The 26,128-nt window shown below is 41.2% G+C and overlaps 1 protein-coding gene across 2 annotated transcripts in view; it reads left to right on the top strand.

The window, feature by feature from the left end:
* Nucleotides 1–1,972: 1,972 nt before the first annotated feature.
* The window catches only part of NELL1 (neural EGFL like 1), a 915,720-nt gene continuing 891,564 nt past the window's right edge, over nucleotides 1,973–26,128 (top strand). For both annotated transcript variants that reach the window (XM_030829406.1, XM_030829407.1), the window contains exons 1-2: nucleotides 1,973–2,224; nucleotides 10,407–10,535. In XM_030829406.1, coding sequence (XP_030685266.1) covers nucleotides 2,170–2,224; nucleotides 10,407–10,535 — 184 coding nt within the window. In that variant the 5' untranslated portion in view covers nucleotides 1,973–2,169. The remainder of the gene's footprint in view (nucleotides 2,225–10,406; nucleotides 10,536–26,128) is intronic.

A 26,128-nucleotide genomic window follows, 5' to 3' on the forward strand; every position in this document is an offset into this window, starting at 1 on the left:
TTTCCCCTTGCTGGGGTCACTGTACTTTTAAGGATTCTGGGCTTTCTGAAATCAATAAAAGGGCCTTGGAAACAACAGTCCAAAGCAACTCAAGGCTGTTCCTGCTGAGGTGTACTTAAAGACTGCAGAGGAGAGACAGGAAACGGCTCTTATAATACAACACGGTGTATGGTGTCCTTGTCCACAAGGCCCATCAAGACTCGGGAAATCCTGTTCTCTTGCAAGATGTGATTTTAACGTTAGCTTTAAATGCAACACGCTCCAGGTGGAAGGAAAAACACGTGGACTCTGTTAGTGAAAATACAGAGTCAAGGCAGACAGATTTCCTTTGGGCCTTAGCCGAATCTGAGTTGGAGTCAGCTGACATCAGTTTACCTCTTAATCATTCAGCTCAACTTCTGGATTGCACAGTAAACTTCTTGAGCTGGAATTTACCTGCTTGTTCACTTTCTTTTCCATCTGCCAAAGGACCACAACATAAAGGGCCAAATGGGACAATGGCTTGCACACAGAAATATCCAGAAAAATAGGGCAGAGACCAGAAGAGCATGCTAGTAAAGCCTTCTCTCTTAATAAGCTGCGCTAAGTTGGTGAACTTCACTGGGGTTCCTGGGGTCAAAGTTGTGTAGGGGTTAAGGATATAGGAAGTGAAAGTGGGTGCAAGAAGTGAGAAGGGCACGTTCTTATTAGTGAAGAGGATTCTGAAACGTTGGAATTGGTTTCCAGGAAATGAGGGACGGCTGTTGTGAGGTTTCCTTGGACTCCTCTGGGATCCCTGTTGTGAGTATCAAAGGGGTACTGGCGGTGAGGGGCAGCGGGGGGTTCAGAGAGAGTGGGAAGACTGAGCAAGCTAGGTGGAGTTCATTTGGTATAAATCAGAGGCTGTCATTTCAGATTTCATGACTGTACATATCCAGTTATAAATAATATTCGTAGGTGTTAGTAGGACAAATAGGAAGTGGGACAGAAGTCTCAAATTTGGGGGATCTTCACAGGGAAGGTCAGGTCCTGAAAGGGTCGCATAGAGGGGAGAGAACCCATTCTCTTCTTGCCGGCAAGTAGAAAACAAAGCCCAGCCCAGCTTTTCTCTCCAGAGAATGTTGTGGTGGTGGGGGAGGGAAAAGAAGGTGGAGGTCCCGGAGGAATTGCAAATGGGGCCAAAATGTGACTATGAAAGAAAAGTGGGCTTTTGATAATACCATTAAGAAAATCACGCAAGAAAAAAAAAGATGGTTAGGAATTACCCCTATGTGGCAGCATCTGCCCTGCAGAATGAGAAGGTTTGCAAATAGACTTCCCAAAGCCCAACCACAGCTCGCTCCGCGTCGAGGACCCCTTTTCTGCACCCCCCCCACCTCAGCGCTCTCTTTCTGCACCCACAAAGAGCGTACTCAGTCATAGGGGTTCACCAGGAGAGAGGAGACAGAAGGTACAGGCGGTGAGCAGGGACTCAGCCATCAGCCCCCTCAAGTCCCTCCCCACCTAGTTGACAGAGCGAATCCCGAGTAATTGTTTTCCGAGGGGGTCCGTGCGCGCTCGGTGGCGCCGCCTTGGTCTGGGTTCCCCCGAGGAAAAATACCCACCAGCGAGGGCTCGGAGGCTTTTCGACTCGGCGGTGATGAACTGTGGCAACTTCGGCAGCCCCCACCGCGGTGCGGAAGCAGAGAGGGCAGCATTGGCGACTGCGGCTCGGAGGGGCTAGAGCGCGTGAAGCCGTGGGGGCGCCGTGCACCTCCCGCTCTCTGGTTTCGGCCGCGGGTCCTGGGACTCCGACTTCGGTGCTCCGGGTGGTAGCGGCGCCTGCAGTCCAGATCCTCGCAGTTCTGCGGGCGAAGGAGGCGAACGGAATCGGCCCCCAGTGGGGAGCGCAACAAGCCACAGCAGCCAAGCCCCGCGCTCCTGCCCGGGCTCCCAGGCGAACGCAGCCGCAGCGGGGGCCAGGCCCCGAGCCCCACGCCGCCGCCCGCGGTGGGGGTGGGCTGGGGGCGGGGCGGCCGGGGCTGCCTTCCCTGGCGCATATCCCAGCGCAGCACCCGGCGCTGCCGAGCCACCTCCCCCGCCACCCGCTAGCAAGTTTGGCGGCTCCAAGCCAGGCGCGCCTCAGGATCCAGGCTCATTTGCTTCCACCTAGCTTCGGTGCGCCCTGCTAGGCGGGGACCCTCGGGAGCGATGCCGATGGATGTGATTTTAGTTGTGTGGTTCTGTGTGTGCACTGCCAGGACAGGTAAGCATGACTGGCGGTTAGAGGGATCTGGAAATGGGGGTGCCCACAGCCCACGGCGGCGTGGGGAGACCTGGAGCCGAGCTTTGCGCTGGTCTGGGGGACGGCGGTAGCGTGGATCGGTTCCTGGGATCTCTTTGCCCTGCTCGGAGTGACAGGGTGAAAAGAGAGACTCACGGGCTTGAAGATGTCCCCGTTGAGTGCCCCCTTCTCAGGGGACCCGGCCTCAGGGGCGCAGGAGTGAGGGGCGCGGCCGAGCGGGCGCACCCTCTTGCTGCTAGTAACCAGCTTTCGGTCCCAGGGAGTCGAAACCCGCAGCAGGGCGGGCCCGCGTGCCCCGTGTTCCCGAACTTGAAAGGTGTTGTGGAAACCACTCTCGCCGACCCCCGCCAGGCTGGGAAGGGGTAGCTGCGGGAGTCGCACCCGCAGAGGGAGCGCTTCCGGCTGGCGGGCGCCGCCGGGGCCCGGGAGGGCCAGGTGCGGCGAGGTGAGAGAGCTGCGGGAGAAGCCTGGGATCCCGCGATCTCCTCCTGTCCCTTCCTGACTACCCAGGAGAACTCCAGGAGTATTCGCCGCCCGTCTTTGCTCCCAAGGGCTGGGCGAACAATTATCTGAGGGAAATATAGCAGTGGAGACAATCTGGGGAAATTTTCTCAGGCTCAAACCAGTTTTCTCTTGCCATAATCGCAGGGTTCGGGGTGGAGAGGGGGAGCAAGGATGACGCGTGATTGTCTGAAGTCCCCACTTCGTTCTGCCTCCGGAGACGCAGTTGTGAGGACTCTCAGCGCATCTTCTTCCTTCTGCTTCCACCGGCTCCCTTGCCCAAAAGTCCCCTGGGGTTCGGAGACTGGCTTGCAGCCTCCTTCTTCAAAGAGCTAGCAGTGGATGCGGGGAGACTGGGGTGAGGTGAGGTGGGATGAGATGTAGGAAACTGGCAAAAATAGGGCCTGCCAGCTGGGGGGAGTGTCGGAGGTTTGCAATCCTACCCAGCCATCCTCCGTACGCGCTGCACCCCAGAATCTGTGTGGTCATTCCCTTTCCCTTTATTCTCCCCCCTTTACCATCCTTATTTCCTTCTCTAGAGGCGTGGCCTTCTCTCTAGGCCAAAGAGCAAGTTCATCTGGAGAGGGCTAAGAAGGGGCGTCTGCCCTTGGTTGGCTCAAAAGTTCCTTCCGCTTACGCCCAGGCGCCCCTCTTTGGCAGTTAGCCCGCTAGAAGAGCTAGCGTCTAGGAGCTTTCAGAGCGCCCTTCCTACTTCCTCAGGACTGAGCAGGCAGCGGCTTTCGTCTGGTTAAGAACGTTGAGTATGGATTTCTCCAGGGACAATAGAAACCTCCCATTCCGTTCCTTGCCTCTATCCGAGCTTCCCAGGCTGCGGAGACGCCAAGGCTCAGTCTAGCTTAGAATAGTTGCTTCTTGAATTCAGCATCCGGATGGGTTAGTCTTTTAAAACCAGAACACGCTGAAGGAGTGCGCGCATCCTAGGAAGATCAGGACAGGCAAGACTAGTGCAGAGCGTGGGCTACGGGCTCTGAGCGCGAGAGTCTGGTGCTCGTGGACATCTTTCAGAGGAACCGCAGACAGGAAGAAGCTAGATAGGGAGGGGGCAACCCGTTAGTGAGTTCACATCCCTAAGTGCACATCACTACGGAATATGCCTAAATCCTTTGTTCTCATTACTCCTTTGAAAAGTCGCCAAAGTACCCTTATCACGGAATGGAAGGTGTTTCGGTGTTCATTGCTTGTGGAGGGGATCTTTAAGAACAGGTATTTTCCCTCTTTCCACTTCCAATCCCCTTTAAATCTTGTAAAAATTTCGTTGTAGGGGAAGATTCATTCATGTATTTATTCATTCAACAAACGATGTCTTGCTGGGTGCCAGGATTTCTTATGAAAAGAGGAAATGACTTAGTCCTTGACTTCTAGGAACTTACAGCTTAGCTGGGAATCTAGATAGAAACTGGCAGGCATTTTAATTTTACAGATTGATGGGGGGTGGTGGAGAGGTAGGAGTATAAGTTTGTATTAAGGAAATGTGGAGGAGGGACAGTTTGAATTAGTTCTAGGGAGGAGTGGTGGTCAGGGATTTGAGAGTTGTGCCTTCAAGGCTTTCTGGGGAGTTTTCCAGGTGGACAAAGTGGGAAGTCATTCTTGGCAGAGGGAGCAGATTGAGCAAAGACAGGGAAGCATGGGAGGATCTGACCCATTGGTTGTGGCTGTTGCCTAGGGAGCTTGGGTTCTCAATGTCACTTGGCACTATTTGAACACTAGAGGCCACATATTTCTTCTACACACATTATCAGAAGAATCAGAGAGACGGGGGGGAATTACCTCTCAATTTGTACACTTAAAATATCTTGTAGCTTGAGAGGGTATACGAGTAGCTTTCTGGAGGCAGCCCTCTGATTCTGTGCAGGAATCACCATTTCCACATCATCCATCCACCCTCTTCTTAGTAACAAAGGCTGGCTTGTGATTAGTTTATCAGCATCCAAACAGCTGCGTTGAAAGTTTCTTTGTCAAGGGGGAGAATTGTTGTCTGGGCTGTTAACAGTCCTAAATGAAATAAACATGTGGTTCACTTAGTGAGCTGCTCAGATATCACCGGCTTTCAATGGAACTGAGTAGATGATATCAGGCACATTTTAATTAAAGCAAGACTGTAGTGCAGACACAGTAGCATATGAAAAGATCTAATGATAGGTGTCATGAGGAGCTGCTTAAATCTGCCTTGTTCAGAGAACTTGTTTTAGAGTGCAAAGTGGAGTCAAGACGGGAGGTGCCATTCTCCAGTTCTTATTATTTCTGGTTGAGAAATAATTCGGAGATTTTCAGGTACATCACTAATAATGAAAATTTAGAAGGCTACAATAATAGCAGTAATAACACACTGTCTCTATGAGTTTTCACCAATGCTTAGGCAGTGTGAATAATTGAAAACTCAATAATTATTCCCACATTGCTTTCCAGTTTGTTTTGGTCACCAAGGTAGAAGGTGAAGGGAGTACCTATACCTTCAAGCCCTACTTGCTAAGTGAGTGAATGTCTTTTGCTGCCACCTGCTGGAAAGGAGAGATTTTTTTTTTTTTTTTGAGATGGAGTTTTGCTCTTGTTGCCCAGGCTGGAGTGCAACGACATGGTCTCGGCTCACCACAACCTCCGCCTCCTGGGTTTAAGTGATTCTCCTGCCTCAGCCTCTCCCCCCACCCCGAGTAGCTGGGATTACAGGCATGCACCACTACGCCTGGCTAATTTTGTATTTTTAGTAGAGATGGAGTTTCTTCCTGTCGGTCAGGCTGGTCTCGAACTCCTGACCTCAGGTGATCTGTCCGCCTCGGCTTCCCAAAGTGCTGAGATTACAGGTGTGAGCCACTGCGTCTGGCCGATAGATTTTCTTTTGGAAAGAACTCTCAGGTGGATCATTAATTATGAATTGAATAATGGAACTGTGAACATGAGCCCCCAGCCTCCAAGGATCATGGAAAATACTGGCCAGCTTGGAACAGGCGTAGAGCATCTTCTTCAAGAAAATTGCTTTTGGGGTATTAAGGACCTTTGTAGGGGCCCAGGGGCCCAAACCTGATTAAGTGGTTGTGAAATTCTGTGGTTAAATGAGCTCTTGGAGCATCATTCTAGCATTATTTTAGTCTGCATGGTCCAGAGGAAAACAGCTTCCACCATGGACAATGCGCAGGAGTGAATTTGAAGTCAGCAAGACCCAGGAGGATTTGCTGGAAAGCCTATGTCTGGGACCCCAAAGGTGAATTGAGTGGGCTGTGGGCCCGAGCATTCCCTGGGTGGGGGTGAGGCACAGCCAATAGCAGCAGCAGGTATCTTTGTTAGGGTGGAGGTTCTGAATCCTAGTCAGGCCTCAAGTGCCTCTGTGACATTGACATGCTGCCTTCCAGGTTTTTAAAATATTTCTTCCCCAGGAGCTTTTTATCTTGCTTAATTGTAATTCCCAATTTCAGTCATTTGTAGAGCCGTTATGTCCAAAGTAGAGAACTTTAATAGAGTTTCCTAGGAAAGGGCAAGAGCTCCATGCTTGGACAAGAAGCAGAAATGTTAATTTTTTTTTTATGAGACCACACTCACACTACATAAGGTTCAAGAGAGCCCATGTAAATGCTGCCTTATTAATAGGTTTTCTGATTCCCTAGGCAGTATGCAAAGTGCTATCGTTTACACATCCTGCTATGGGCAGGAGGCATTTTCATCCTGGTGGGGACCAATTAAAGGGAGAGAAGAAAACTATCCAGAAGCCTAACTGATTTCTGTTTTTTGGCTCTGTTTTTATGAGGTGTTTTCATAATAAAAAGCAATACATTTATCTTAAAGCCAGAGAAGCTCCTTCTGAGTTGTGGGCAGGGAGTTGGGGAGTGAATATAGATTTCATATATGGATTTTACAAGCAAACCCAGGGTGAGAGGCCCTTCTAGGTCAACTGGGCAACTGGGCATGGAGAGGGGCTGGGAGGAAAGGGGCCATCTGTACCTTTTGTATGATTCCAGTGGAGTTGAGGACCAGGGAGCTGGAGTGGTTTGGAGAACTGGTCTTATTAAAGACAGATGAAACAACCCCCAGCTGGGTACCACCTATGTGCCAGATTGAGCTGTTGAAGTGTGAATATAGTTTCCCCTGAGGCCTCATGAGTCTGGTGTAACAGGTACCAGTATCTTTTTACACATGGTAACCCAAAACATGAAATTTCCTGTAGCAGAAGATATGAAGCCACCTGTGTTATCGCTGATATGGAGTACTAGAGTTCTGAAGTCTCTGCTTCAGCAATCCCTTCAGGGAGGCAGGTATTAACATTCCTATTTTATGGATGAGGAAACTGAAGCTTAATAAATGAATGCTTTTTTTAAGGGTACAGAGTTAGTAGAGGGAAGAGACTGGACTGAAACTGGCTCTCAGTTTAGTGTTGCTTCCACAGTACTTTCTGGATTGAGGGCACTGTGTTCTCATTTGGGGGTGGGGATTCAAGGACACCACTGGGGTATTCTGCTAGTACTACAGAGTTTGTTTGGGTATTTGAAGGCTTGCCCAATTAATTGCAGGGCTCTTAGTCTGGGAGATTTGAGCATCTTAAGGATGCCATTATAGAAGATCTTTAGTCCCTGCATCGGTCAATATTGTCATAATACTTTAGTATAACAAATAACCCCAAACTCAGTGGCTTGAAGCAAACCATTGATTTTGGTTCACATATCTGTGAATTGTGTTTGGGGTTGGCTTATCTAGGCTGCATTTGGCTGGGCTTGGTTTCAAACTCAGGTAGGCTGCCCACTCCACACATCTAGGTCTCCTTGGACCAGTGGACCAGCAGGGACATGTTCTTATCATGATGTGGAAGTAGATGAGAACAAACCCCACTGCACAAGTCTCTGCCTGCCTAATGTTACTAACATCCCAGTGGCCAAAACAAGTTACATGGCTGGCCTCAAAGTCAAGAAATGGGGAGGTTTACTCCCATTGTAGTGGAAGGAACTGCAAAGCCACACAGTAAAGGCTGTGGATATGAGAGGGGTAAATATTTGAGGCCAATGTTCAGTCAACCACTGTCCTTTTAGAAAGTTTCCTTGGCTTGCATGTCATCCATCATCTCATACTATCCCCAGATATGCGTATTGCTCAGAGGTCATTGCACCCAAAGTATTGATCATGTATCAACTCATTAGATAATTAATCAGGTCTTAAGTTGAGACCCTGTCTGCCATCTGTCCAGGCTTGTGAAAGGCACTTGGGCAACAGGGGTGCTTCCTTCTTCTTGCGTCTGGTGAAGGGCACATTCCCCAGACCACTTTCCAAATTCCTGGCCAGAGAAACACCAACTTGGAGGTCCCCTGAAATTTAATTTCTGCCCTTAAACATAAACCTTAGAACCCTCCAATTACATCTCAGAAATAGAATAACATCCAAGCTCCTTTTGGGTCACAGGGCTTATATGATCTGGCCCTTCTCTCTCTCCCCCTTTGGCCTCTCTTCTTTTTTCTTTTCTTTTCTTTTCTTTTTTTTTGATACAGAGTTTCACTCTGGCACCCAGGCTGGAGTGCAGTGGTGCTGCAGAATCTGCTTCCTGGGTGCAGGCGATCCTCCTAAGTAGCTGGGACCATAGGTGTATGCCACCATGCCCGGCTAATTTTTTGATCTTTTTGTAGAGACATGGTCTCCCTATGTTGCCCAGGCTGGCCTCAGACTCCTGAGCTCAAACAATCCTCCTGCCTCAGCCTCCCAAAGTGTTAGAATTACAGGTGTGAGCCACCATGCCTGGTTGGCCTCATTTTCTACTTCTCTACCCCTGGCCCATTCAGTTTCAGCCATGCTGGCCTTTCTTCTGTTCTTAGGACACTCCCAGTTTGTTCCTCGTTTGCATGCACCCTTCTCTGCATGTGGAAAGCTTCGTCCCATCTTGCCTTTTCTAGTCATTCAAGTTTCAGCTCAAAAGAACCTTTTCAACCCCCCTTTCTAACTTAGGACCCCCATCCAAGTTGCTTTCTATCCCATTACTCTATTTTCTTCATGGCATTTATTGCCATCTCAGATTATCTTATTCATTTGTTTATTTTTTGCCCTCCCCCACCTAACCCACAGGAATGCCAGCTCCATGAGCACATCACCAGTGCCTAGCAATGTGTGTGCTATATAGTAAGCACTCAGTAATACCTGTTGAAAAAATTATGAAATGAATGAATGCAGAGTGAATGGAAGGAAGACATCTTTGGGTCAACTGGAAGGGGAAAACTTAAATCTTCAGTCCAGGGGACAAGGGGAAGCCTGATAGAAACTGAGAAGGCAGTTATAGACACTTTGTCTGCCTTGGCAATAACAGGTTTCAGCTCTAAAGAGGCCTTCCTGACCAACCGTCTGTTGACAGAAGCCTAGCAGGTCCTGTTTCCTAACAGGAAAAGAGTAAGGAAAGAGTAGATTTCCTTCTCCAAGGCTGTAGGACCAGGGGTTAAGGTGGGAGGACAGGTGAGGTGGTGATAGCTTATGATGTCCCAGTGAACACTCACGCAGTGGGTGCAAGCCCTCCAAATCTTGTCTCAGTGACTGCATTACCATCAGATGAGAGTTGACAGCTGTTGCTGATTAAAACATTTCCAACAGCACAGTCAAAATTGCACTGTTGAGATGATAAGTGTAGATAGACACAGCCTTTATGAATGGCTTAAACACAGCCCCTTAAAGTGATCACTATCCTTATTAATACATATATTTGGAAATCACTTTGCAATCATGAATGAATCATTGCTCAGAGCACCCCCTGGGTGAGAGGCATCTTTAGGGATTTGTCTTTCTCAGACAAGGGAAGAGGAGGCTCAGGGCTGTATTTCTCTGCATTAAGGTTCTCTAAAAAGAGTTATCAGGGTATCTGGCTTTCCATCCAGGAATCCCCTTGGATGGAAATATATATCCATTATTCCGGGGATTCTCCTTCCTGGCCAGTCCCTCTGCCACCCTTCTTCAACAGAGACAGGGTCCTTTTCCACTTTTTTCCTCCTTAGCACAGGTGATTGTGCCTGATTAATTAGGGAACACTTTATGGAGGTGTTTACTCGTGGTGGTGGGTCAGATTTTGCTACTGCATCTGTCTCTGAGGCAGGTGGATCAGGGCCACAATCTTGTATCCGCAGTCACCACCTCTATAAAGCTTGGAAACCCCGTTTCTTCATAACTCACCTGACAGCAAAACCTATCCTGAGTTGAACTCATTTCATGGCAAGACTTTATCTAAACTGATATCAACCTATTTATAATCTTTATTTATTCCAATTAGAGAAGTATGTCATACTTTTTGCTTCAGAAATGTTGTATTTGATTATGGGGTTCTGAGTTAGACTTTGCTAAAAACGTTACATAAAATGTAGTATATAGGCCATATTACCTTTCTAACATATGGCACCTTCTGAATTCTGAACTATATTTAACCCCAGGAGTTTTGGATAAGAAATTCTCACTCTATAACTGGGGGTGGGGTTGGGGGAAGGAATAAAGAAACTACAGTATTAGCGGGGTAAGGGAGCAAAGATTTGCTTTTCTTTTCCCTCCATAGACAAAGACTCTCCAAGCACTCATCATTGGCTTCCTTGTATTCCCTGCCACTCCCTGACTCTAACCTCTGCTCTATAATGCTACTCACACTCTGCATTTTAAGCCCAAACAACTCTTTGTTCCTTTCCAGTGGTGGGCTTTGGGATGGACCCTGACCTTCAGATGGATATCATCACCGAGCTTGACCTTGTGAACACTACCCTTGGAGTTGCTCAGGTGTCTGGAATGCACAATGCCAGCAAAGCATTTTTATTTCAAGGTAAAGGTACCTCCTTTCTTGCACGGTGGCAGAGGTGGGGGAGGAGGGTCTGTCTGGGGAGTGCTCATTTGTTGTGTGTTTGTCTGGAGATCGCCTTTGCTATTTCTCTTGTGTTGCTGTCCTGAGTGTTTAGATATGCAGGGGATATTATTATGAGGGCAGGAGGGAGGCATTAGAGATCATGATGGTGAAATATTTGGTTTGGCAGTAAAATATTTCCTTGATATTGGTGAGGATCTAAAGTGGGATGAATTCATAAAATACTTGAAAGACATTGACCAGCCATATTATTGTTACAGGATATTTCTCTAGCTGTTATCAATATCTTTGCCTGTACTTATACCTACACCTATATTTACATCTTTCATCTAGTGGATAGGCCATAAGAACAGAGGAAAACTTATGGCTGCATTCTCCTTGGGGTAGAGCTTACTCACTTCTGCCCACTATAAGCTGGACTACAATTCATTAAAACATTCAGCAAGTATTTATAGAGAAAACATGGTGTGGTTCTTAGAAGCATGGTGTTTTTCACAATTTTGGAGGCTGTGAAGTCCAAGAATAAGGCATCAGCAGATTTGGTACTTAGTGGGGGCTGGCTCTGTCTGCTTCCAAGATGATGCCTTGTTACTGTGTCCTGTGGAGTGCTGTGTCCTCAAATGGTGGAAGGGATGGCAAGGCAGAAAAATAACTAGCTAGTTTCCTTCCCAAAGACACTAATCCGTTCATGAGGGCAAAGACCTCATAATTTAATCACTGCCTGAAGGCCCCACCTCTTAATACTAATGCACTAGGGATTAAATTTTAATATGAATTTTGGTGGGACACAAATATTCAAATCAGCAAAGTGATATGTCAACAGATACTTAAAAAATGGATAGAAAGCCTGGTAGAAGAAGGGGTGGGGTCTCAGAGCATTCTGAATAGAGGAAATAGTATGTATAAAGGTAAGGCAAAAGCCAACAAAAAGACTTTTGCATGGTGGAAGGGTGGTGAATGTCTGGAGGGTTAGACAGAGACTAGGTTACATGGGACCCTGTTGGCAGAGCTGATATTCTGCTGATATGTGTGGGTTTGGGTGTACTGATGATTTATGGCTGGTGTCCATTTTGATAGGTGGGACGCCATGTACTTTTTGTTACCTGTTTTAAGTATTACCCTTGCCCGTAGGCCAGTTAACAGCTTTGTGCTTTACTTTCAGAGAAGTGGGGCCTTTGTAGAGGTTTAAACAGGGAAATGAACTGACCAGGTACCATAGTAAGGCAGCCTGGATATTGCTCTACGAATATGTCTGGCAGGGTTCTTTTAACTCGGCCTTTTATGATGATAACAAAAGGATTGTTATAGCATGGCTGAACCAACATAATAGAATGAGATTTACATATTTACAGTGCAGATAACTTAAGACTTGTTAATGATATATAGCAAATCTACAGTTATTATGTAATGATATATAACAAGACTATGGACATACTAATTTTCACTTACTCCTTACTAATGAATTGGTGAAGCATGTAAGCCGGGTATGGTTAAAAGACTAGACTGAATTACTTTGTTGTTGCATTTTGTGAGATCTGCCCAGTTACTGTTGAGAGTCCATACCTTTCTTGATCTGAGCAAGGCTGTTGACACTTTATAAACAAAGTTGCTATGAAAACCTGGCTGGTCTGTAAGCTTCAAGAGGGCAGGAGTCCTGCTGATCTAGATACTCCTAGATCCTCAGGGCCAACTATTGTGCATTAAACATAGTAGGTGATTAATAAACATTTTGAAGGAATTAAAATTTCTTTTGTACTATGTACCTTATAGAAAGCTTACTGCTTGCTTTAGTCACTACTATTCATTCCACAAGCGTAGGTCCCCTGGGCTGGGGCTCTACTCTCTAATCTGTGTATTCTCTGTTTTGGCAACCGTCTCTGTGATGTCTGCCCAGCCACAACAACTGGGAGGGATTTTCAGCTTCTTTGGTGGGAAGAGTAACTTCTTTATGGAACTTTGACTGAGAAGGCCTTTCTCTTATAGCCCCTGTGATTATATTCGGCTTACCTAGAAAATTCAGGATAGTCTCCCCCATCTCAAGATCAGTAACTTAATCACATTTGCAAATCCCTTCTGTCATGTCAGGTAACATAATCATAGATTCTGTCAATTAGCACCTGGACATTTTTGGGGAGCCATTATTTTGTTTACCACAAAGTCTGCCCTCTAGATCCCAAAGATTCATGTCTGTCCCACATGCAAAATACATTCACCCCATCCCAGTATCTCAAAAAGTCTTAATCCATCTTAGCAACAACTCAAAGATTGAAATCTCCCCTAATCTCAGCTGAAAAATTCTACATCTCATTAAGTAATCTAAATCAGATATGGGTGAGAAAGTTGGTATAATCCATTTTGGGGGAAAAATTTCTCTCTATTGTGGTCTTATGAAACTGGAAAACAGGTAATCTGCTTCCAAAATACAATGGCGGGACAGGCATAAGATACCAGTTATAGATATTTCTGTTCCAAAGGAAGGAAATGGAAAGAAGAAAGGAGTCACTGGTCCCAGACAATTGTGAAATTCAGCATTGCAAACTTCATTGGGTTCAAGTCTTAGAAATAATCCTCTTTGGTTTTCGCTCTGTCTTCTGGCTTGTGGCTCATTCCTCTGAGACATCGTTCATTTTTCATGAAGGATAGCATTTGTTTGCAGTTGAGTAGTTTTATCAGCTTGTTTCCTGCCTGTAAAGTTTTGGGGGTTTGTCAGACATCTTTCATTGTGTCCTCTCTCAGTCTTCTTCAGTCCAAATTGGCAGGGTTTCTGTTGGTATAATATTCTCAAGAACCTTGAAGGTCTCCTGTCCACTAGACAAGCAGCTTATCCACAGATCTGTCCTAGATAATGCTGTCTCTATTCCTGACTACTTCTGAGATGGCTGAAGGGAATCCTTGACTCACATACTGATCTCTACAAAGAGGCCTGTAGGTGATTGAATACTTTGATCTTTTGATCCTTCCAAGGCACTATCAAAAAGTTGTTTAGCCACAAATTGGCTCTAGAGCAGAATTTCCTGATAGTGTGTCTCCTTTTATCGTGTTTTGCAATCTGGATAGGCTGAGAACTCCCTGAATTATCAAGTCCTGACTCCTTTTTGTTTAATGGCTCTTCTCTCAATCCCTTACTTTTCTCTCACATTTTGCCATAAACAGCAAGAAGAAATCAGACTGTATCTTCAACACTTTGCTTGGAAATCTCCTTACCTAAATATCCAAGTTTATTTTACTTTCCACATAACTACAGGACAAAATGCAGATAAGCTTTCTGGCATCATGTAACAAGGATCCCCCATCTTTGGGTATTCATTCAGTAATATGTCCCGCATTTCCTTTTAAGCCTTCGCTGGGATCACTTTTAACATCTATAGTTATTTTTAACTCCCTGTTGAAGGCAATTGGCCTTTTCTACCACGCTCCTTAAAAATTTTCCAAGCTCTACCTATTACCTAATGCCAAAGCCTCTTCCACATTTTTAGGTATTTGTTACAGCAGCACCCCACTTCCAGTTACCTAACGTTTGCAGTGGTTTCTTACTGGTGCTATAACAAATTACTACAAATTTAGTGACTTAAAATAAATTTATTATCTTATACTTCTAGAGGTCATAAGTTCACAAAGAGATTTATGGGGCTAAAACCAAGGTGTTAGTAGAGCTGTGTTCTTTCTGGAAGCTCTACTGAATATTCATTCAGTTCATTGCCTGTTGCAGTTTCCAGAAATTGCCACATTCCTTGGCTCACGGCTGCATCAGTCCAAGGTTGACTTCTGTTGTCACATTTCCTTCTCTCTGATTCTGTCATCATATTTTCTTCTCTGATACTGACCTTCTGCCTTCCATTTTCCCTTCTAAGAAATCTTGTGATTATGTTGGAACCACCCAGGTAATCTAAGTATTCTCATCTCAAGATTCGTAATTTAATCACATCTGCAAAATCTTTTTTTGCCATGAAAGATGACATATTTACAGGTTCTGGGTATTAAAATATGAATATCTTTTGGGGCCCATTATTCTGTCATAGAATGGCTAAGCATTGTTGGGCATAAATGTGAACATAATGATGTTTCCTGAGTACTACAATTAAATCTTCCTTTTTCTAGTGCAGTACTGTCCAATCAAAATGTATTGTGAGCTGCATCTTTAATTTTAAAATCTGTAAAAGCCACATTAAAAAAGTAAAAAGAAACAGGTAAAATTAATTATATATTTTATTTAGCCCAACATATAAAAAATATTATTTCAACATATGGTCCACCCAAAAATATATTAATAAGATATTTTACTTTTTTTTTAAAAAACAAAGCCTTCAAAATTAATTGGTATTTTACACTTAAAACACATTCTGATTTGCATGCTAAATTTTTAATCTGTAGTAATTGATATGTATTTTGATTTCATAAAATTTAAAGTTAAAAAAGTAGATTCATCAAATTATTCTGTACAGACAATTATTAGATTAAAAAATTAAGCAGGTTTATTGAGGTATAATTATATTATAATAAACTGTATATTCAAAACATACAACTCGGTAATTTTAATATACAAATATAACTGTGCAACCATCAGCACAATCAAGAAAAATGAACATAGTTATCACCCAAAAAGTTTACCTTTTTTCTTTTATAATTCCTCCCACCTACCTCTCCCAACCTCCACTTCTAGACAATTATTGATCTGATTTCTGTCACTATACACTAATTTGCATTTTCTAGAATTTTATATAAATCGAATCATACAATATGTGCTTTTTTGGTCTGGATTCTTTTACTCATTATGGGTATTTTGAGATTTATACATATTGCAATGTGTAAAGTGCTTTTCTTACAGGCAATATCTAGTTGGGGGCTTAACTTTTTTTTTAAACCAATAAAATAATTTGTGTTTTTTCATCAGGGCATTTAGACTATTTACATTTAATGTGATTATTGACATGATTATATTTAAATTTATCTTCTCGTTATTTGTTTCCTACCTGTTCCATGTATTCTTTGTTCCCTTTCCCCTCTTTATGTCTTCTTTCAGATTAATTGAATATTTTTTACAACTTTGTTTTATCTTCTTTGTTGGCTTATTAGCTATAACTCGTTGTTTTGCTATGTAGTTTATAAACTCCTGAGTACGTTGTTATTTTTATTTAATGAGTCAATTATCTTTTAAACAGATTTAGATAATAGAATCAATTATACATTTAACTCACGTAGTTTCTTTTTTTCCCCAACTTTTGTTTTAGGTTCAGGGGGTACCTGCCCAGATTTGTTATATGGGTAAATTACGTGTTGCTGAGGGGTTTGGTATACAAATGATCCCATCACCCAGGTAGTGAGCGTAATTCCCTATACGTAGTGTTTCAGCCCACAAACTCCCTCCCACTGTCTCACTCAAAGTAGTCCCCAGTTTCTATTTTTCCCATCTGTGTCTGTACTCTTGCAGTTTCTGTTTTCTGTGTTCTTCATTCTTTTGTATAACTTTATATTTCCACCTGATATTATTTTTATCCTGCCTGAAGGACTTTCTTTAACATTTAACATTTCCTTCTTCACTAATATTTCTTATAGTGCAGGTCTGCTGGTGATGAATTCTTTTAGATTTTGTATGTCTGCAAAAGTCTTTATTTTGCTTTTATATTTGAAATATGTCTTTGCTAAGTATAAAATTCTGGGTCGATAGGTTTTTGTCCCCATTCTTTAAAGATGTCTTTTCACTTATATTGTTTCCAATGAGAAGTCTGTTGTTATCATATTTTTGTTCCTCTGGAGACAAGTATTCCCTGCTTTTAAGACTTTCTCTTTGTCACTGATTTTGAGCAATTTTATTATGATGTCCCTGATGTGGTTTTTGTCATGTTTCTTGCATATGAGATCTATTTTTTTTTTTTTTTTTTTTTTTGAGACGGAGTCTCACTTTGTCACCCAGGCTGGAGTGCAGTGGTGCAATCTCAGCTCACTGCAAGCTCCGCCTCCCGGGTTCACGCCATTCTCCTGTCTCAGCCTCCCGAGTAGCTGAGACTACAGGCGCCTGCCACCATGCCTGGCTAATTTTTTTGTATTTTTAGTAGAGACGGGGTTTCACCATGTTAGCTGGGATGGTCTCGATTTCCTGACCTCATGATCCGCCCGCCTTGGCCTCCCAATGTGCTGGGATTACAGGCGTGAGCCACCGTGCCCTGCCGCATATGAGATCTATTGAACTTGGGAAAAATTTGGCCATTATGTCTTCAAATATTTTTTCTGTTCCTTTTTTTTTTTCTGTAGGGACTACAATTACATGTATATATCTGACCGCTTAAAGTTGTTCCATAACTAATTGATATTATATTTATTTAAAATATTTACTTAAGCCAGGTATGAGGGCTCACACCTGTAGTCCCAACACTTCGGGAGGTTGAGGCAGGAGGATTGCTTAAGCCCAGGAATTCAAGACCAGCCTGGGCAACATAGTGAGACCCCCATCTCTACAAAAAATAAAACAAAAATTATTTTAAAAAGACTATAAATTAAAAAATTTAAAACATTATTTTTTCTCTCTGTGTATAATTTTTGATCATTTCCATTGTTATGCCTTCAAGGTTACTAAACTTCTGTATTATCTGTCATTAGTATCACTCAGTGTATTTTTTACCTCATATATTGTAGTTTTAACTCTAAGTTCAGTTTGACTGTGTAAAAAATCTTCCATGTCTCTACCTAACTCTTTGAATATATGAAATACAGTTGTAATAACTGTTTTAATGTTGTTAATTGAAAATTCTAATAATTGTATCAGTGCTGGGCCAATTTTGATTGACTGATTTTTCTCCTCATTACTTCTTCCTTGCATGCCTCTTAATTTTTGATTAACGGCCAGTCATTGTGAATTTTACCTTCTTTGGTACTGAGCTTTTGTGTATTCTTATAAATACCTTTGAGTTTTGTTCTAGTTACTGGGAAACAATTCAATTCTTTTAGATCCTACTTTAAAAGTTTGTTAGATGGGCCCAGAGAAGTGCTAGTGCTAATAGCTGGGGTAGAACTAATTATTTACCATCACTGAGGCAAGATCCTTCAGCGTACTCTACCCAATGACTCATAAGTCATGGGATTTTCCAGTTTGACGGCTGGAAATAGGTACTATTTCTGTCCCTTGTGTATGCTGGATACTGTTGCCTTTTGGTTGGGTCTTTACTGTCCTTGGGTAATTTTCTAACATGCATGAACAGGTTAGTACTCAGCTGAGTGCTGATTTTGGGTAGATCTGTGTTTCTGTCTTTGTGCTGCTATCTTCTCTTGTGTATACTGTCCTGTGAAATCTAGGTGTCTCGGTCTCCCCAGACTCTCAGCTTTCTCTCCTCAACTCAAAGATTGCCTGAGTTCTGCCTTCCTATGCTCCGCCTGGAAACTCCCTCAGAGCAGTCAGCTATGGTAATTATAGGGCTCATCTCTTTTGTATCCCGTCTCTGAAGGATCACTGCCCTTCATTGACTGATGGCTAGTGTCTTGAAAAGTGTAGTTTCATCAAATATTCACTATAAATCTAAATTAAAATTAATTAAAATTATGCAAAATTGAAAATTCATTTCCTCAGCCACACTAGCCATATTTCGTGTGCTCAATTGCTTTTTGTGGCTAGGGGTTACCATATTAGACACTACAGATCTGGAGATGCTCAGAAATTTTACTGTTTCACCACAGCTCTGTTAATATAGGTAGGCTTCAAAAATCCTGTATTTTAAGGTTAATGTATAATAGCAACTATCAAGCTACTTAAGTTCTCTATCTCAAAATACTTCCATTTACTCACTGATAACGTGGAGGTAATAATAGCACCTACTATATATGGCTGTAGTGAGGGTGAAATAATACATATAAGGGGCTCGAACAGTACTTGGTGGTGAGCTCTCATTAAACTTGAGTCTATACATTTTAAAGTAATAGGGTATAGCTTTGGCTTTTTTTCCTTCATGTGTATCATCTGCCTTATGTGTTATTGATGTCAGATTTTAACCCAGAGGTAGATTAGGATAGTGGAAAAAGCAGAAGATTGGGGAAGGGCAGAAGATTAAAATTAGCATTTTTTGTTTTAATTTATTTCATCCTCACTACGATGATATAAAATAGTTACTATTATTACCCCCTTTTATCAGTGAGTAAATGGAAGTATTTTGGGGCAGTATTTAAAGGTGCCAGTGGATATGTCTTGTCTTCAAGCCTCAGTTTCCTTGTCTGGAAATGGGATGAATAAAGAGACTGATAAGAATTTAATGACTGCATATGGGAAAGCACTTTCAAAAGTGCAAAAGTGTAAAAAAAAACAGTTCATTATCCTTTCCTTCATTTATTTTTATTTCTCCTAATATTTCGCCATCTAATGTCCAGCTGTGAATTGTGTGTTCAGAGAATGAAAACCTTCATTTCAATGCTAGCCTATTAATAATATCGATACATTTAAATAGAAACCTCACTTAACTGGGAACATTTCTACAGTACCAATTCCAAAGCCTGGTAGGATTTATTTTGGGGCTAGCCAGCTTTTGTGTTATCTTTGTTACTGCTGTCTTTGTAGAGCGCAAAGAATTGAGTAAGTTTTTTATTTTCTTCTTGCTTGAAATAAAATTTTTTTAGGGTGTTAAAAGAAAAACTTAAGACGAATTAAATTTAACAGAATTTAATTGAGCAAAGAATGATTCGTGAATCAGGCAGCCCCCGGAACCAGAATAGGTTCAGAGAGACTGTCACTGCCGCGTGGTTGGAGAGGATTTATGGACAGAAAAGGGAAAGTGATGTACAAAAAAATGGAAGGAAGTGTGGTACAGAAACAACTGAATTTGTTATAGCTTGGCATTTGCCTTGTTCGAACATTTGGCCACTGTGGCTGAAACTCAGTGATCAATATGAGTAGGTTACAGTCTGTTTACACACCCAGTTAGGTTACAGTTCACTATGTATGGAGAAACTTTCAGGTGGAATTTACAAGGAGGAAGCTTTAGGCTAAACTTAATTTAACAATTCTCCCCTTTCAGTGCCCTCTCCAAATTGAGAAGCTGACCAAAACTCTAGGCATTGAAGTGACTGTCATTATTGTAAATATATTTAGTTGGTCTCAAATATCACTGGGAAATAGTAGAACATGTGGGCGTAGGGGCTTCAGTTTTTTTTTTTTTTTTTTTTTTAATAGAGGTTAGAGTACAGGGGTCCCTTTTATGTTGGAATCTCTTGTTTTCAGGAGAGAAAAAAACACCTGGTCTGTTTTGGGATCTCTCTCTCTCCCTCTCTCTTTTTTTTTTTTTTTTAAATTTTTAGCTTGATTATGTTATATTTAGTATGAGTGACTTCATTTTGGTTTGATCTGATCTGGTCTGTTGGGGACTAGTATATGAGTTTTGTCTAAAAGAAGGGCTCTCATAATTTTGTTTAATTCTTTTAGTAAGATTTTTTCTTACTATTTAATTCTTATGAGTACATTATTACATATGGTATTGAATATTTTGATACAGGCATACAATGTGTAATAATCGTCAGATATTAATGTAGATGAGTGTGACCGAAACTTAAGACTTTAGTGCTATTTTTAGTTATTATTTTGAATTTTTGGTCTCAGTATGTCATTTGTAGGTTATGGTGTCTTTATGACTGTATTTTTGTTTTTTGATTTTTTGTAGTTTCAGTAGAAGACAGACTATTTGACATTTTATGAATGGCTATGTATAAATATTTACAATTTTTGGGAGAATGTAGTATGCCAGGGAGACTAGTATTATGAATATTAGGAAGATAATGTTAAGAATATGGAGTATGTTTTTTAGTTAGGGTCTTTATGAACTAAATTTTATTTTATTTTATTTTTTTGAGACAGTCTCGCTCTGTCATCCAGGTTGTAGTGCAGTGGCACAGTCTCTGCTAACTGCAACCTCCGCCTCCTGGGTTCAAGCGATTCTCCCACCTCAGCCTCTCACCACGCCCAGCTAATTTTTTGTGTTTTTAGTAGGGACGGGGTTTCACCATGTTGGCCAGGCTGGTCTCGAACTCCTCACCTCAACTGATCTGTCCACTTTGGCCTCCCAAAGTGCTGGGATTACAGGCATGAGCCACCATGCCTGACCTACTGTAACTAAAAGTTAAATAGGTCAAAGAATGAGTTAGACAGACTATTTGTTTTAACTAAGTAGTCTATTAATCTCGTATAATTGAATCTCTATAATGCTCAATGTATTTTTTGATGTGTAACAAGAAGTGTCACTAACCATATAGATTTTTTCCTGTTTAATTAGTATGCAATTTAAAGTAAATTATTTGTTTTATTTAGTATACTTTTAGTAAGAGAATTTAAAGAAGTCTGTTGCATAACCATAGTTTTCATAGTAGAATTTGTTATAGAGGCTATTATGAGAGACAACATTTTTTAATTTTTTAAATTAAAAAAGTTTTGTCTTTGCTTTTAAAAATAATTTCAACTTTTAGTTTAGATTCAGAGGGTACATGTGCAAATTTGTTACTTGGGTATATTGTGTGATGCCGAGGTTTGGTGTATAATTGATCTGGTTACCTGGGTAGTAAGCATAGTACCCAGTGGTTTTTCAACCCTTACCCATCAGTCGCTTCCCCCTCTAGTAGTCCCCAGTGTCTGTAGCTGCCATCCTTATGTTCATGTTTATCCAATGTTTAGCTCCCACTTATAAGTGAGAACAAGCAGTATTTGATTTTGTTTCTGCATTAATTTGTTTAGGATAATGGCCTCCAGCTGCATCTACGTTGCTGCAAAGAACATGATTTCATTCTTTTTTATGGCTGTGTGATATTCCATGGTATATACACGTATACCACATTTTCTTTATCCAATCCAACATTAATGGGCACCTAGATTGATTCCATGTCTTTGCTATTGTGAATAGTGCTGCAACAAACATATGAGTGCATGTGCTTTTTGGTAGAATGATTTATTTGCTTTTGGATATATATGTTATATACCCAGTGATGGGATTGGTGAGTCAATGGTAGTTCTGTTTCAGTTCTTTGAGAAATCTCCAAACTGCTTTCCAGAGCTGCACTCATTTACATTCCCACCAACAGTGTATAAGTGTTTCCTTTTCTCTGCAGCCTCACGAACATCTGTTGTATTTTGACTGTTTTGAACATCTGTTGTATTTTGACTCTTTAGTAGTAGCCTTTCTGACAGGTGTGGGATGGTATCTCTTTGTGGTTTGGATTTGCATCTCTCTAATGATGAGTGATGTGGAGTGTTTTTTCATATGCTTATTGGCTGCTTATGTGTCTTCTTTCTTTTTTTGAAAAGTGTTTGTTCATGTCCTTTGCTCACTTTTTAATATTGTTATTTGGTTTTTGCTTGTTCAGTTGTTTAAGTTCCTTATAGATTCTGGATCTTAGACCTTTGTTGGATGCATAGTTTGCAAATATTTTCTCTCATTGTATATGCTGTCTGTTTACTCTGTTGATAGTTTTTTTTTTGCTATGCAGAAGCTCTTTAATTAAGTCCCACTTATTAATTTTTGTTTTTGTTGTGATTGCTTTTGAAGTATTAGCCATAAATTCTTTGTCAAGGCTGATGTCCAGAATGGTATTTTCTAGGTTTTCTTCTAGGATTTTTATAGTTCGAGGTCTTAAATTTAAATCTTTAATCCATCTTGAGTTAATTTTTGTATATGGTGAAAGATAGGAGTCTATTTTCATTTTTCTATATATGGCTAATCAGTTATCCCAGCACCATTTATTGAATAGGGAGTCCTTTCCCCATCACTTATCTTTGTCCACTTAGTAAAGATCAGATGGTTGTAGGTGTGTGGTTTTATTTCTGGATTCTCTATTCTGTTCTATTGATCTATGTGCTTGTTTTTGTACTAATACCATGCTGTTTACTGTAGGTTACTGTAGTCTTATAGTATAGTTTGGTAACAGAAAATATAGAAGTGGGGTAATGTGATGTTTCTGTGGGGTAATGCTCTTTCTGCTTAAGATTGTTTTGGTTATGTCAGCTCTTTTTTGGATCCATACACATTTTAGTGTAGGTTTTTTTAAATTCTGTGAAAAATGATCTTGGTGGTTTTATAGGAATTTTATTGAATCCACAGATTGCTTTGGATTGTGTGGTCATTTTAATGATAGTGATTCTTCTAATCCATGAACATGGAATGTTTTTTCATTTGTTTGTGTCACCTATAATTTCTTTAGCAGTGTTTTATAGTTCTTGTGGAGAGCTTTCACCTCCATTGTTAGGTGTATTTCTAGGTATTTTATTTTTGTGTGTGTATATTATAAATGAGAATGTGTTCTTGACTTGGCTCTCAGCTTGAACGTTATTGTTATATAAAAATGTTACTGATTTTTATACATTGATTTTCTATCCTGAAAGTTTACTGAAGTCGTTTATCAGTTCCAGGAACCTTTTGGCATAGTCTTCAGGGTTTTCTAGGTATAGAATCATATCATCAGTGAAGAGGGATATTTTGACTTTTTCTTTTCCTGTTTGGATGCCTTTAATGTCTTTCTCTTGCCTAATTGGTCTGACTAGCACTTCCAGTACCGTGTTGAATAGGAGTGGTGAAAGTAGACATCTTTGCCTGTTCCAGTGCTCAAGGGGAATGCTCCCAGCTTTTGCCTGTCCAGTATGATGGTGGCTGTGGGTTTGCATAGATGGCGTTTATTATTTTGAGGTATGGTCCTTTGATGTCTAGTTTCTTGAGGGTTTTTATCATAAAGAGATGTTGGATTTTATCAAGCTTTTTCTGTGCCTATTTGGATGATCATATGGTTTCTGTTTTAGTTTATGTGGTGAATCACATTTATTGATTTGTGTATGTTGATTGCATCCCTACTTGATCATGAGGAATTAACTTTTTGATGTGCTACTGGATTCTGTTTGCCAGTATTTTGTGGAAGAATTTTGTGTCTATGTTCATTAGGGTAGGGATATTAGCCTATAGTTTCAGTTTTTCATTGTGTCTGTTTTTGATAACAGAGTGATGCTGACTTCATAGAATGAGTTAGGAAGGAGTCCTCCCTCGATTTTTTGGAATAGTTTCAGTGGAATTGGTACCAGCTTTTCTTTGTACATGCGGTAGAATTTGGCTGTGAATCCATCTGGCCTGGGCTTTTTTGTGGTAGACAGGATTTTTTAAAATCACTTATTCAATCTCAGAACTTGATATTGGTTTGTTCAGGGGTTCAATTCCTTCTTGGTTCAATCATGAGAAGTTACGTGTTTCCAGGAATTGATCCATTTCTGGATAGATTTTCTGGTTGGTGTGTATAGAGATGCGTATAGTAGTCTCTGAGGATCTTTTGTATTTCTGGGGGATTTGTTGAAATGTCACCTTTGTTTTTTCTGATTGTGCTTTTTTGGATATTCTTTTTTCTTTGTTAATCTAGCTAGTACTCTATTGATCTTGTTTATACTTTCAAATACCCAACTTCTGGTTTCATTGATTCTTTGGGTGGACTTTTGGGTCTTAATTTCTTTCAGTTCTGCTCTTATTTTAGTTATTTATTTTCTTCTGCTAGCTTTGGGGTTAGTTTTTTCTTGTTTTTCTAGGTGTGAAAAACACTAGCTTTGGGGTCATTTTTTTTCTTGTTTCTCTGGGTGTGATGTTAGATCATTGATGTGAGATCTTTCTAACTTTTTGAGGTAGGCCTTTAGTGCTATAAACCTTCCTCTTAACACTGCTTTTGCTGCAGAGGGATATATTTAACATTATTGCCATATTTATTTTAAGCTATGCCAAAAGGGACCTAATAAATGATGTCTATCTAGAAGAGGGAAAGCCTTTGGTAACGTTTTTCATTTTTTAACCTATTATAGGTTGTAAAGAGTGGACTAATGTTTTGTTTGTGCCTGATTATGAAGTAATAAAAACACTATTCAGTTTTTTTGGTCCACATCTCACCATTTATTTTTTATTGTCTGACACTGTCACAATAACTTCAGAAAAACTACATTTAACAAAGTTTAAGCAAAGAATAATTTGTGAATTGAACAGCCACCCTCCCCAACTCCAAACAACCAGAATAAGTGTAGTACTGTCACGTGGTTGGAGAGGATTTACAGACAGAAAAAAGAAAGTGACCAACATAAAACAAAAGTGTGGTATGGAAATATCTGAATTGTTTATAGCTTGGCATTTGCTTTATTTAAACACTGTTTAAACAGTTGACTGCCTTTGGTTGGCTAAAACTCAATGATTGGTGTAAGAGTATGTTACAGTCTGTTTACACATCCAGTTAGGTTTCAGTTCACTATGTATAGAAAATCCTCTAGGCCAAACTTACAAGGAGGCAACTTTAGACCAAATTTAGCAACAAATTGGCGATGGTGCCGGGAAAAGAATGAGTGTCTATGGGTAAGGCTGGCACAGATATTTAAGCTGAAAACCATCCTAAATACCAGCATTAGATTTTCAAAAATCATTTTGTAATACCTCTGCTTTGCTTTGAGTGGTACTCGGAGGAGATCTGAGAGTTTGAAACTATTCTTCTCCTTGACTGACAGTGTCTTAGTGTTAAGTAGTTGGGAGGATGTGTCATTGGTGGTTCATTTATAAAAGTGAATTAGAATATGCATGAGTGCAAATTCTTTAATATGTTGCTTTTTTTTTTTTTCTGCCAGGAAAGTGCTACCTTTCAGGAGTTCTGCTTCAAAAGAGTTTCTAAAGGAAGAATAGATTGTATCTTTCAAGTAGCTTGTTTTATGTGACAAGATGGAACAAAGGCTAATGTAGCTGCTTCCAGGGGAAGATTCAGGAATTTAGCACCTATTTGCATTCTGGGCTTTGAGCTACATGTTGTGGAAGACCTAGATGAATAAGGTAAAGATCTCAGCCTCAACTAGGTTACAGTTGAGAAGGGCAAATATGACCTCTGGCACCCTAATTCAGAATAAAAGAGAACTGGCTTGCCATCAAGTGTGGATAAAGTCTTAAGAATGTTCAAGAAAGAAACTTCTTACTGGATAACCTGGGAAATGGTCTTTGGGGGAGGTGGCACCTGAACAGACCTTGGAAGATGAACAGGAGTTAAATATGTGGTTTCTTTTTCATAGGAACATTGCCCATGTGTAATCATTTTCACAAAACGGTGCTTGATGCTTGAGCTATAGCTGTTAATGCTCAGAAAATCTGAGTAAGATGGAATTACCCAAAGGGTTTGTTTAATACCCATCTCCAGATTTCCTCCCACCCACTGTTGCCCAAATCTGAATTGTTTTTTCTGTTGATTGGATGAGCCTAGTCACTAATTACCTCAGGGAGCATTTACTAGTCAACCTCACTTTGAGTGGAGTGATTTAGTATAAGTTTGCATTTAATCAATTAGCCGAGTGATTCAATTCACATACCAGTGTCTCCCAAATATAGGTGTTTTTGCTCTTGCCAAATAAAAGCTCAAGCTAGCTGTGAGAGTGGAGTGGTTTTTCAAATCCCTCTCTGGGGCAAATTAACACCTGCACTGGCTTATTCTGGAAGATCATTAAATGGCTTTGTGATTATCGTAGAGCAAATAAACTGTGTTTATTCTCCAAATCTGTCCACTTCTACCGTCTGCACTAAAATCTATTCTCTCAGTCATGCTCCTTCTGC

The sequence above is a fragment of the Nomascus leucogenys genome, chromosome 15, assembly GCF_006542625.1.
Source record: "Nomascus leucogenys isolate Asia chromosome 15, Asia_NLE_v1, whole genome shotgun sequence".
Lineage (NCBI taxonomy): Eukaryota > Metazoa > Chordata > Mammalia > Primates > Hylobatidae > Nomascus > Nomascus leucogenys.